The 14,020-nt window shown below is 43.4% G+C and overlaps 1 protein-coding gene across 1 annotated transcript; it reads left to right on the top strand.

The window, feature by feature from the left end:
- Positions 1-4,455: 4,455 nt before the first annotated feature.
- LOC124501562 (keratin, type II cytoskeletal 6A) lies at positions 4,456-9,683 on the top strand. The gene is made up of 9 exons (XM_047065858.1): positions 4,456-4,995; positions 6,197-6,411; positions 6,759-6,819; positions 6,977-7,072; positions 7,194-7,358; positions 7,855-7,980; positions 8,843-9,063; positions 9,284-9,318; positions 9,430-9,683. The coding sequence occupies exons 1-9, from the start codon at positions 4,456-4,458 to the stop codon at positions 9,681-9,683; spliced, it is 1,713 nt and encodes a 570-aa protein (XP_046921814.1).
- Positions 9,684-14,020: the final 4,337 nt, after the last annotated feature.

Raw genomic sequence — 14,020 nt, 5'->3', positions numbered from 1 at the left:
ATTCGGTGTCTCCCTCTCTTTCTGCCTCTCCCCCCTACTTGTGCTCTGTCTTGCTCTCTCTCAAAAATAAATAAACATTAAAAAAAAAACAGGGAAGGATCAAGAACGTTGACTCTCCTGAATGAAGTTAGTATTAGGTTACCTAAAAAGTAAACATTAAGATTCCTTCTTTATAGATGAGTACTGACTAACAAATGCAGACACAGGATGATAAAATTGGAAAGGTGCCATTTTGCAACCCCTAATGAAATAGTGAGTCTAGGAAGTGCTCAATGAATATTACAATCTTAGATGAAATTTTATCGTGTACCTTTCAGTGGAGGGGTGGGGCTGAACCACAAAAGTCCCCTGATCCGTCTTAACATCACTAAAAATTAGACAACTAGCATTATGTACCTCATGATACAATGCACTCAGGAGTACAGAGCACAGCCAGAATGCCTCTTGCCTGAAATAATGGAAGTAAATCTAATCAACTCAATACAAACTCTAGTACACAGAAAACCAAGGATGGAAGAAGTTATGTGACTCTGATGGGACACAACGAGACACAGCCTGGAGGTAGACATTCTGTAGAAAAAATAAGTTCTCCACAAATAAGTGACACATAGAAAAGGAAGGAGTTTATTATCAAATAGAAGAATCTTAAGAGACATACCTGTTAAATGCAATATGTGAACCTAGTTAGGATGTTGCATCAAGCAAACCAGGATTAAAAAAACATCTTTGAGATGACCTGAGAAATTCAAATACAAGTGGGTATTAGATATCATTTTAAAAAAACTGTTTCTTAGGAAAGCTATAGTAGTGTTATGCAGTTGGATTAAAAAGTCATTATTGCTTAGACACACCTGCAAATATTTACAAGTGAAATGACTTGCTGTCTGGGTTTCCTTTAAGTCACTTCAACAAGAGTAGTAGAGGATTTAGATATAAAAAGTAAGGGATTAGATGAAACAATCATGAGAAAATGTTAATAAATGTTTAATCTGGGTGATTGGTACATGGTGGTTTATATGCTATTCTCTGCAATTGTATCCACCTGAAATGTTCAAGGATACAAATTTTGTTTAAAGTATTAAGTAAATCATCACACTGAGGAGAGCATTTAATTGAGGATTACATTTCTACTGACAGTAAATGTGATGTCTTCCAGAAAGCTTTCAGGTGACTCCCAGCATGGCTCCAGGGTAGAGAGGCCCTTAGGACGAGGACATCCGCTTAGAATAAAATTGTTTTCATTAAGTGTGAGACAGGAAAAAATAATATTTTTAATTGATTAGCTTGATATTTTAGTTTGTATGATATTTTAAATATAAATGTGTGAATGGGAGCCTTCTGAACTTAATTGTAGAGACAAATGAGAAGCATTTCCTCCTTCTCAAATACCCAAAAATGAGAAGAAGAAACAAAAAAGTAAACTCCACCTTCAACCACCAACATGAAACAATCTAAAATCCATTAAAAAAAAAAGGAGCATGTGGGTGGCTCACTCAGTTGAGCATCTGATTTCTGCTCAGGTCATGATATGGTTTGTGAGTTTGAGCCCCACATGGGTCTTGCTGCAGCCCAGAGCCCACTTTGGATCCCTTGTCCCCTTCTCCCTCTGCCCCTCCCCCTCTTGCACCCTCTCAAAATATATAAACCTTAAAAGAAATAGAAGAATATTCTCACAGACATAGAAAAATGCAAGACAGTTGTTAAGAAACTCAGAGAGAAGATGCCCACAGCTGCAGATCTCAGGGAAGAACACTCAACACCAACAAATCCAAACCAAACAACTCAATAACCACGAAGGAACACCAAACAAAGCCAACACAGGTTTTCCTACGTGCCAGACACTGTTGACTCACTGCACTGCTGCTAAGTCCCTGTAAAGGACACTTCATCAGGTGCACATCCAAGAATCCCTTGTTTGCAACAATCAGAACTGGGTGTGTGGGCTGGAGGCAGGACCCCATTTGTCATGAAGTTTCACAAAACTGTGAAGGCTGGGCTGAATAAGGAATCAGTCCAGGCTTATTGGCAGCATTTTGTTGGTGAAGCAAAGAAAGCAGAGACGAAATTGTGAGCCACTCTGTGGTGACCTTTGTTGGCTTGTCAGAATTAAAGCTTAGAGGAATTATTCACACAGCCCTGTGTCATAATGAGAAATCCTATTAGCCTGGATATGGCCCTGGCCCCCCTCCCAGAATACCTCCTGCAAATGGCAGGGCCAGAAAGGGCTTGCTTCATTCACAGATGAGCACTGGTCAGAAAGGAACCATTCCAGGGCGCCTGGGTGGCTCAGTTGGTTAAGCGTCCAACGTCAGCTCAGGTCATGATCTCACGGTTCATGGGTTCCAGCCCCGTGTTGGGCTCTGTGCTGACAGCTCAGAGCCTGGAGCCTTCTTTGGATTCTCTGCTTCAGATTCTGTGTCTCCCCCTCTCTCTCTCTCTGCTCCTCCCCTGCTTCTTCTTCTCTCTCTCTCTTCTCTCTCAAAAATAAACACTCATTAAAAAACAAAGGCAGAGATAAAGGAAGCATTCCAGGATCACAATAGGCACCTTCCATTAAATAACACAGGGACAAACAAGAGGCATGTGAAAAACACTCAACAGAAAAAAATTCCAATAGTATATTTCCCAAAATTCGGTGAAATAGACACCATGATAAAATCAGAGAACAAATGGGGCAATTGAATGAGATAATAAAGGAGAAAATGAACTGGAGGAGCTCAGAAAAGGAGCCATGAATGAAGGCCATGCTGAAAGCAGACAGGGAGGTGAAGGCATTGCTGAGTGGGCAGTAATGGACATGGAAAGGGAGGTAGACAGAGGGGGAGAAGAGTTTGCAGGCATGAAACAGCCATCACTGAACATTAAAGGAGGACAAGGAGAAAACACATAAGAAATACAACACAGGCGTAACTGAAAAGAGGATATAAAGGTGGGTATTATACAAACATGGATATGCATAAAATATATACTTTTTAACAATATGGGCACCCTCTGTACATATACACTCGCCCCAATATCTCTCTCCACCTCTTTCTTCTCTCTCTCTCTCTCTCTCTCTCACACACACACACACACACACAGACACACACACACACACACACCACATACCCCAGGAAAAGCACAGAAACACCCAAATAAGGATACTACAAAGATACACAGGAACTGAGAACACCGCTTGCCTCCAGGTATAGGAATTGGCTGCCTGGGGAATGCCCTTGAACATGCATTTTGTTCCTGGAATGTCTTCAACGTTCTCCTTCAACGTCCAAACATTGAAGAAAGTGTGTAAGTAACAATACTCAATATATGAGTAGGCAGTCTATACATCTACATCTGGAATGTTTAAACAGATAGCACATTAAGTTTCTAGCTTTACCTATCACTTTACGGGATATACAAAGGACACAGTAAGATGTTCAATGAGGCACCATGAACATGCAACTAGAAAAATCCAAGGAATGAAACACTGCACCTGCCAAAGAACCCAGTCTCTTTAACAAAAAAAATTGTATGGAAAAAATGAAGGAGGATATACTGACTTACAAGATTTAAAAGACATTGCACATGCATATAATATGGATTGAGCTTATTTGGATCCTGATTTGGACAACCAAAATATAAAAAATAACACCAAAAGGTATATTTGAAAATGGAATAGACACTTGGTGACATTAATGAATATATGTAAATTTTCAAGATAAGAAAATGATATTTTGGTTATATTTTTGAGTCTCTCGTTCAGACATAAATACAGAATTATATACAAACGAGACAACATGATCTCTGACATTTATTTTCTGACAATTTACAGCCGTTATGGAATAGAGTAGGAATATGGAAGCTATCATATTGGTCGTGAGATAATGCCGTTTATATAGCTGAGTGATAAGAATATAGGGACTGATTATGTTGTTATGTTACTCCTTTATGTGGGTGAAATTTTAAGTAAAAGCAAAAAAAGTCATATTTAACTATTGTAATAAAGAAAAAGAATGAGAATGTTACTATGAAGGCATATGAAATAGATTATTTCAGTCTCCTATCTCTGCTGGGTACAACACAAGTGGAGAGGAGAGCACTTAACTCCTGATACACATGCATAACATGCAGATGCTTTGTTTGAGACAGTGACTAACTCCTAGCTCAGTGAATTGAGAATAGTCTCATTGTATTGAGATCAAGTCAAAGCTGGAAGACAGGAGATATTTTCCCTGACTAAAGGAAGCCAAAAATGCAATCTTCATTATTTCATAACTTTTCTAATAATCCAGATGTGACATCACTGTTTGTAAAGCCCAACCCTTCCCAATCTGCAAGCTCACCTTCCAGGACGGAGCCCAGCCCATTTTCACCATATATAAACTGCTGCCGGGAGGCTCATCTCACAGATCTGCTCCTCTCAGCTCTACCCTCCAGCCTCTCACGCTTTCTTCAGCCTTCCCCTCTTCAGGAATCATGTCTAGCAAATCCACCGTGAGGAGCCAAAGCGTCAGCCACCGTGGCTTCAGCACCAGCTCAGCCAGAGTCCCAGGGGTCTGCCGCTCTGGCTTCAGCAGTGTCTCTGTGTCCCGCTCCAGGGGCACTGGTGGCCTCGGTGGAGTGTGTGGAGGAGCTGGCTTTGGGAGCAGGAGCCTCTATAGCCTGGGCGGCTCCAAGAGGATCTCCATCGGAGGGGGCAGCTGTGCCATCAGTGGCGGATATGGTGGCCGAGTTGGAGGTGGCTTTGGCTATGGAGGTGGCGCTGCCAGTGGATTTGGTTTTGGTGCCGCAGCTGGTGGTGGCTTTGGGCTCGGTGGTGGAGCTGGTTTTGCTGGTGGCTATGGGGGCTCTGGCTTCCCTGTGTGCCCCCCTGGAGGCATCCAAGAGGTCACCATCAACCAGAACCTCCTCACTCCTCTGAACCTGCAAATCGACCCCACCATCCAGCGGGTGAGGACTGAGGAGCGGGAGCAGATCAAGACCCTCAACAACAAGTTTGCCTCCTTCATCGACAAGGTGAGCCAGGAATACCTGCCTCCACTGGGCTGTCAGGCCCCCCAGACTAGACAATCAATGAATGTCCTACTGGGGTGAGATTCAGGAGGGAGGGAGAAGGGGACTCAGAGGAGCTCTCCCCTGGGATGTCAGATGGCCTCCATGTTGACAACACGCAGAAGGTGATGGAAATCACTTGAAACCACTGGGTCTCTTAAATGTCCTTCAACCCAGCCAGGGAACAATACTCAACTTGTGTTATCCGTGAAGCAAAATAAGGCAATGAGAGAATAGAATCGGTCAGCTTTACCTGCTGAATATTCTAAGAGATTAAATAATAATTCCAGTGGAAAACTGTTCTAGGGCTCTGGACATGAGGAAAAAGGTGAAAGAAAAGAAAAAGATTTCTGAATGAATTTAAAAAAGGGTCAGAAATATTTACATAAAGATAGAAATAAGAAAAAGATTTCTGGCTGAATTAGAAACAAAGTCTCACAAACATTTACATAAATATAGAAATGCAAAATGTGTAGAACTAGAGCATGACCATTAGGGCATTTGTTATACAGGGCAATCATGCACTAAAGCAGAAGTTAATGGAATCCAGTAATTAACTGAATTGGATGAAATCACTAGTTTCTGCACATTTAACAGTCCTTTACCTGAGGTACAATTTAAATATAACTTTCCACTTTGTAACAGAGAAATACTATGTTTTTAAATGTCTATTTAAGTATTTTGAGAGAGAGAGAGAGAGAGAGAGAGAGAGAGAGACTGAAAGAGAGAACAGGAGAGGGTTACAGGTAGAGAGACAGCACAGAGCCCGACAGGGGCTAGATCTCCCAACACTGAGATGATGACCTGAGCCCAAATCAAAAATCAGAAGCTTAACTGAATGAGCCACCCAGGCACCCCAGAAATATTTTTAACTAGATGTGTGGTTGTGCTTTTCAATAAAAAGAGAAGAAATGTTGAAAGACGCTGATAGGTCGAATAGCTTAGCTGGTGAGAAGATGTCACAGGTCCATGGAAGAATTTCACACTAAGACCAGTGAGGTTGGAACGAAATAGGGTTGGGGGTGCAACACTGTCAGCCTGACCCTCTGTACATGGTCTGTAATAGCCCAACCTGGGCGACTACCCAAAGTGCCTGGGCACCTGTCAGGTTACATCTCTTTCTCCCTGGCTTTCTGTGGCAAATAACAGTCTTGTCTTCTTCCAGGTGCGATTCCTGGAACAACAGAACAAGGTCCTGGACACCAAGTGGACTCTGCTCCAGGAGCAGGGCACCAAGACCGTGAGGCAGAACCTGGAGCCCTTGTTTGAGCAGTACATCAACAACCTCAGGAGACAGCTAGACAGCATCCTGGGGGAGAGGGGCCGCCTGGACACAGAGCTCAGGGGCATGCAGGACATGGTGGAGGACTTCAAGAACAAGTGAGCACAAGGACAGAAAGGGCTCCATTCCCTGAAGTGCACACATCAAGACTATTGGGTGACTAGGTCAAGATGTGGGCCTGATTCCATAGCAAAACATGTTCATGGAAATGAAACTCACAATTGTTGCCGAACACAACCCCCAAATAGCAAAAAGGCCATAGAGGTGCATGGGGAGAGAACAAGATAAAAACAATTTAGGGACCCCCAAAAATCATTTTTGTGGCTCACTGGCAGGAAGCTCTTTTTGGGCATATCTCTTTTATGGAAAGCTGGGATTCCAGGACACTTTTTCTGTATCATCCTTGCCACTGGCTCAACTATGTCTTACCCTCTTCTGTGTCTAGATACGAAGATGAAATCAACAAGCGCACAGCAGCAGAGAATGAATTTGTGACTCTAAAGAAGGTGAGCTGCTGAAGATCAGGGGTTCACATTCCTTTCTAGAAAGAAAGGACTCTTGGGCCCTGCACACATCCAAGAGGGGAGTAGATGGGGAGACTAAAAGGTGTTCAGACTGGGAAGGAAGGCTCAGCTGACTCCAAGGTGTTGGCTTGTTCCCCAGGATGTGGATGCTGCCTACATGAATAAGGTTGAATTGCAAGCCAAGGTAGACGCTCTCATGGATGAGATCAACTTCACCAGAGCCTTGTATGAAGCAGTAAGCATCCCCACTCCTCTTTTTCTGTTGTGATGGGGCTCTGCCAAGGGTGGAGGATCTTGGGGTGGGGTACGTCTGTAAGGCCAAGGGAAAGATGGTCTGATGATCTTATGCTCTGCAGGAACTGGCTCAGATGCAAACCCACATCTCAGACACTTCCGTGGTCCTGTCCATGGACAACAACCGTAACCTGGACCTGGACAGCATCATCGCTGAAGTCAAAGCCCAATATGAGGAGATCGCTCAGAAGAGCCGGGCTGAGGCTGAGTCCTGGTACCAGAGCAAGGTGAGCCTTGAGTTGACAGGTGCCCAGGATTGCCTGTGTCCTCTTCCTAGACACCAGCAAGCCTACCCGCTTTGCTGGGAAAATCACCTCAAGGAAGCTGATGATTTCTCACAGGTGTGAACCCTGCACTCACAGAGCAGGCATTCACAGAATTTATGTGCTTTTTGAGTAAGTCAAAGAACCCCGCTGCAGGAGGCTAGCTACATAGATAGAGATCTAGTGATCCTTGCTTTTGTCTTCACCCTGAGTCGGCTCCCTTGGAAACATAATACAGAACATTGCTGGCCTCCAACTGAACTAGGCAGCCAGCAGTCCATTCAAAAGAGGGTCTGTGATCAGTGTACAGTATTCAGTGAGCTTGCCCCGTCAACTTTCTCTAAAATGCCTTGGTGAGAAGTCACTAGCTCTGGGTGTGTTAAATGCCAGATTGAGAAGTCAGGTCACCATTAGCATGTGAAAACCCACATGCACCACCTTCTCTCCCTCTGGACTCCAGTATGAAGAGCTGCAGGTCACCGCAGGTAGACACGGGGATGATCTGCGCAACACCAAGCAGGAGATTGCTGAGATCAACCGCATGATCCAGAGGCTGAGATCCGAGATCGACCATGTCAAGAAGCAGGTACGGTGGGGGCTTCTGGAGAAGACAAGCATCGCTTCCTCACTCAACCACCAGGAAGCCATCAGCCACCATTTGGGAAATGCTGGGAATTGGGGGAAGAGCAAAGAGAGGGGTGCATGTGGCTCCCACCCTCAGTGAGTTCCCACATATGAGGACAGATGAGTGCTAACCCTACAGAATGACACAACCGCATGACAAGAGCAATCCCAATTAGTCAGAGTGTAGAAAGATCATCCAGGGACTTTTGAAAGAGATTACTTAAGGAGAATGCTTGGTTTAGGAATACAAGAAACAAGTGGGGAAAGAAAAGGGGAGGCCCAAAGTGGGGGGGGGGGGGCAAGATTGGTCTAAATCTGCTCAACATCGAATTGAAACAGAAGTTGAGCAGTGACCCAGGATGAAGATCGGTGTTGCCCAAGCATGTTAGAAGACCTTAGGAGTGAGGAGGACAAGATCTCAATGGCCAGAAATGAAACTCATAGCCTTAAGTGAAGATGTTGGTAATTTTGTATAAATTAGGGGGCATCCACGTGAATCATGAGAAAAGGTTCTGGTCTGGCTTTGGAGACAGCACTCAAAACAAACTGAGTGGGTCCATTTCTTTCAACTATGCTGGTATTTGGTCCAGTATAGGGTCTCCCACCCAGCCCTCAGAGAAGGTGGTTTAAAAAAGGCATATATGTTCTCATGTGGCTCCCAGACTAGATAAGTTGTGCAGAGCAGACAAAGACTGGGAAAAAATGTGGTAGAAGTGCCTTACCATCGTATCTGGGCTCTGGAACTGTTCCTCACTAGAAAGAAGTATGGCTACTCTCCTGGAGAACTACATTACGAGTTCCTTCTGCCTATCTTCTTGCTCTAGTGTGCCAACCTGCAGTCCGCTATTGCTGATGCTGAACAGCGTGGGGAGATGGCCCTCAAGGATGCCAAGAACAAGCTGGCTGATCTGGAGGATGCTCTGCAGAAGGCCAAGCAGGACATGGCCCGGCTGCTGAAGGAGTACCAGGAGCTGATGAATGTCAAGCTAGCCCTGGACGTGGAGATTGCCACCTACAGGAAGCTGCTGGAGGGCGAGGAGTGCAGGTGGGTAACTCACACAAGCTCCTCAAACCTCTGAATACATGTCCATGATGTCTGGCCATGAGCACAAGTTGAAGGCATTCTACTTATGGCCACAATCATGACTCTCAGAGAATCTTAAAAGGCAGTTTGCTCATGGGTTATCCTCACATCGAGGCTTCCCACTCTGGTCCAGTGGTGGCTGTCTGAGGTCTCACGGTCCCTGTGTTTTCTCCCTTCCTAGGCTGAGTGGGGAAGGTGTTGGACAAGTCAACATCTGTAAGTACTTTGCTTGCCCCTCTCCCTTGCCCTTAGCCCATCTGATGAGACTCAGACTGGCAGAATGAGCTCACTGTGTCCTGTGTGTCCTTGTCTCCCTCCCCTTCACAGCTGTGGTGCAGTCCACCGTCTCCGGAGGCTATGGCAGCGCTGGCGGCTATGGCAGTGCCAGCGGTGTGGGCAGTGGCTCAGGCCTGGGCGGAGGCAGCGGCTACTCCTATGGCAGCGGCCACAGCCTGGGAGCTGGCTTCAGTTCCAGCAGCGGCAGAGGCATTGGGGGTGGCTTCAGCTCCTCTGGGGGCAGCAGTTCCACCATCAAATACACCACCACCTCATCCTCCACTAGGAAGAGCTACAAGCACTAAGTCCTGCCATCAGCTCTTGGCCCCACGTTGTCCCATCTACAACTGGATTGCCCTCTCTCAGGCTGCTTCTCCTCTCCCGTCTCTGGTTTCTTACTCTCTGACTCTGAGCGGAACCTGCTGAGTGCCTTCATTTCTCATCACTGCCTATACCTGCTCCACCTGAGCTTCCACTGCTCACCATCCAAAGGTCACTGCCTGGGTCCTACTCCAGGACACAGCAACTTCTTCTTGCTTCCACGGGCCCATGAATTCCCCATCTCTCAAGTAGTGAGGCCTTCCCTCACAGTGCTTGTGAAAGCATAAGTGATCAGCTCTATGATAAACAGGGTTTGTGTCCCTGTCATGTGTTCTTCTCCTTGCTCTCTTCCAATGCAATAAAGCAGATTTATAATATAATTCATGGTGGAGTAGTGACTTGCTTCATTACCTTTGGGTCCTGAGTGTTTTCATCAGACAAATGCCTTATCATGTGAAGAATACTCCCAATCCCCACTACTTACTCCCATCCTCTAGACTGCTTCATCAAACCTCAGTCTCGCATCCTGATGTGCAGGATTCCTTGCCAGATTAGACTCCATGTAAATGCTTGTCAAGTGGACTGGCAGGCATCTGGTCTACATCAATGTAAAATGTTTGCACTGCCTGTATTTGGGAGTAGCATCTTAGCCTCTTTGACTTGGTCTGTAAGATTCTCTGCCACCTGCTCAAGCAGCCACCCATAATGCCCAGAGAAATATAGTACTGTCCAGTTAGAGCCAGACAATAGTGACAAGAGAATAAGAGATTAGATTTTACTTGCAATTGCCTTCGTGACCCAGAAACGTGCCTGACAATAGCAATTAATATGTGTATACTGCTGAACCGGAAGTATACTTCTAGAAATGTATCTTAAGAAACTAGTACAGGGGCGCCTGGGTGGCGCAGTCGGTTAAGCGTCCGACTTCATCCAGGTCACGATCTCGCGGTCCGTGAGTTCGAGCCCCGCGTCAGGCTCTGGGCTGATGGCTCAGAGCCTGGAGCCTGTTTCCCATTCTGTGTCTCCCTCTCTCTCTGCCCCTCCCCCGTTCATGCTCTGTCTCTCTCTGTCCCAAAAATAAATAAACGTTGAAAAAAAAAATTAAAAAAAAAAAAGAAACTAGTACAATGCAGGGGGTTATATGTACACGGATGTGAATTCCAATAATCTTCACAACACGAAAAACTTGAAAACACTAGATCTGAGCAAATTAAGGGTCTACAAACTCAGGCACAAATCTTAGATGCTGACCTCTTAAAGTCTGAAGACAAAACAAGAATGGAATCTCCCTATTCTTTACCTCCTAAACCTCTTAACAGAGGCTCAAAGAAGTCAAGTTCTGTGCTCCGATGAGATGATCTTGCATCCCCTCTAGCTGTGCCCTGGCCTGCTCTGGTTTCTAAGAATGGTTAAAGGAAAACTCGAGATACAGTGCAAGGATGGTCTGTTAACTTCTGCTTCCCAACCACCAGTCACCGTTTTCAGTCCCTGTTTTCCCCATGCCCCTAACCCCAACTCAGCACAAGGGAAATTCTCATGGATTGGCTGATTTATAAAGATGTTTCTGGATTCTACTATATCAGTACCCTGCTGTGTTCACTTGTAACCATTCCCACAAGGAACAGTGTCAGCCTTCCATTTTGGCACTAACTTACTACACAGAATTTATTTAATACCAGATATGTGATCCCAGATCATGGATATGAAGGGCACCAAAGTATCATCAAATTGAATCCTACAGTTTATAAAAAGAGTTCTACACCGCAATCAATGAGATTTAATGCATATAAGCGAGGCTAATTCAACATTCAATATCAATCAATTTAATCCACAATTTCAAATGGCTAAAGAAGAAAAAATCATATGATTGTAATAGTTTATGCAGAAAAAAATTAAATAACATGATCCAATATCCATTCATGATTAAGTGAAAAACTCACCAAACAATGAATAGAGGCAAATTCCTCATATTCGAAAATAATATTTTTTAAAAAACATGTAGCTAACATCACACTTACTGATGAGAGACTGGACACTTTACTTCTTTTTGTTTATGTTTATTTATTTGTGTGTGTGTGTGAGAGAGAGAGTGAGCATGAGCAGGGGAGGGGCATAGATAGAGGAAGACACATAATCCAAAGTAGGTTCCAGGCTCTGAGCTGTCATCACAGAACCCGAAATGGGGCTCCAATCCATGAACCCTGAGATCATGACCTGAGCTGAATTTAGACACTTCACCAACTGAGCCACTCAGGCACCCCGGACCCTATAGTTCTGAGGTCAAGAATAAGATTAGCATGTGTTCTTCTCTCCACTTTTATTGAACAGTGTACTAGAAGTTCTAACTACACAATAAGATGAGAAAAAGCAATATAAGTTATACAAATTAAAAGTGAAGAAATAAAGCTCTCTTTATTCTCAGATGACATGATAGTCTATGTAGAAAATCTGAAAACCTCCTCACATAAACAAGCCAGTATAGCAAAGTTGTAGTACACAAGATTACTACTTAAAAAGTCATTTGCTTTTTTATTTTTGTTTTGTTTTGTTTTAATATAACTTATTGTCAAATTGGTTTACATACAACACCCAGTGCTCATCCCAATAAGTGCCCTCCTCCACGCCCATCACTCATCTTCCCATCTCCCCCAAACCCCACACACCCTTGGTTTCCGTATTTAAGAGTCTCTTGTGGTTTGGCTCCTTACCTCTCTGTTTGTAACTAATTTTTCCCCTTCCTTTCCCCCATGGTCTTCTGTTAAGTTTCCCAAGATCCACATATGAGTGAAAACATAGGATATCTGTCCTTTTCTGACTGACTTATTTCACTCAGCATAATACCTTCCAGTTCTACCCATGTTGCTGCAAATGGCATGATTTCATTCTTTCTCATTGCCAAGTAGTATTCCATTGTATATATAAACCACATCTTCTTTATCCATTCTTCAGTTGATGGACATTTAGACTCTTTCCATAATTTGGCTATTGTTGGAAGTGCTGCTATAAACATTGGGGTACACGTGCCCCTATGCATCAGCACTCCTGTATCCCTTGGGTAAATTCTTAGCAGTGCTATTACTGGGTCATAGGGTAGATCTATTTTTAATTTTTTGAGGAACCTCCACACTGTTTTCAAGAGCAGCTGCACCAGTTTGCATTCCCACCAAGAGTGCAAGTGTTTCCATTTCTCCACATCCTCGCCAGCATCTGTAGTTTCCTGATTTGTTCATTTTAGCCACTCTGACTGGTGTGAGGTGGCATCTCAGTGTGGCTTTGAATTGTATTTCCCTGATGATGAGTGACATTGAACATCTTTTCGTGTGTCTGTTGGCCATCTGGATGTCTTCTTTGGAAAAGTGTCTATTCTTGTTTTCTGCCCATTTCCTCACTGGATTATTTGTTTTTTGGGTGTCGAGTTTGGTAAGTTCTTTATAGATTTTTGGATGCTAGCCCTTTATCTGATATGTTATTTGTAAATATCTTTTCCCTGAATGTTGAAATTTTAAAAAATTATCATTTATAAGTAGTACCAAAATATTAAATATACTTAAGCATCAATCTAATAAAATGTGAAGAGAACCTATTTGTGGAAAATTATAAAATATTGATATTTATGAAAGATACTGCATATTCATGAATTAGAAGATTTGATATTATTAAGACGTCAATTTTTCCAATTTTGCCTTATTGATTCAACACAGTCTCAACTGAAATTTTAGCAACCTGTTTTGTAGGTTATCAACAAGTTGATTCCAAAGTTTATAGGGAAAGGCAAAAGACTTTTGCAAGGTTAAGTAAGTGTACACAGAAGGACTTTAGTCCTGTTTGATACTGCAATGGTGTATTCATGAAACTCTGAATTTGTCAAATCTCACAGAATTTTGTAGCACAAGACTGAAGCTTAATATGTGAAATTAAAAAGGAATAATTCTTAAGATTGAGGAATCCCAGGTTAGAAGGTAGAATTAAAAAAAAACTACTGTATTACAAATGTATGAAACAACCTCACGGAAAGGAATGGGGATAAAAAAGGCTGACCGAAGTAACTTTGGAAATGAGTGGAATCTATAAGACTAAAGGCAACAGGAACTGTACACAAACATTGTAGTTGATAAGGTTGATTCCCACAGAGGTATGGTGTAATACTTGGGATACCACTATACACATACACAGTGATTGGAAAATCAAGTAAATGGATGGCACATGGTTGGAGCCTGGTTTCTCACTGTTGGTGCAAGTTTACATATAAGCAAAAGTTAAAAAGGTCCTTGTGATATTGAATTGGAACTGTAGACATCAACATGAGCTTATGGCTAGTGTA

The sequence above is a fragment of the Lynx rufus genome, unplaced genomic scaffold (genome assembly GCF_022079265.1).
Source record: "Lynx rufus isolate CCGP_SWC_20201006 ecotype Redwood Valley unplaced genomic scaffold, mLynRuf1.p SCAF_7, whole genome shotgun sequence".
NCBI classification, from domain to species: Eukaryota; Metazoa; Chordata; class Mammalia; order Carnivora; family Felidae; genus Lynx; species Lynx rufus.
This window is presented reverse-complemented; position numbering and strand designations above follow the sequence as displayed.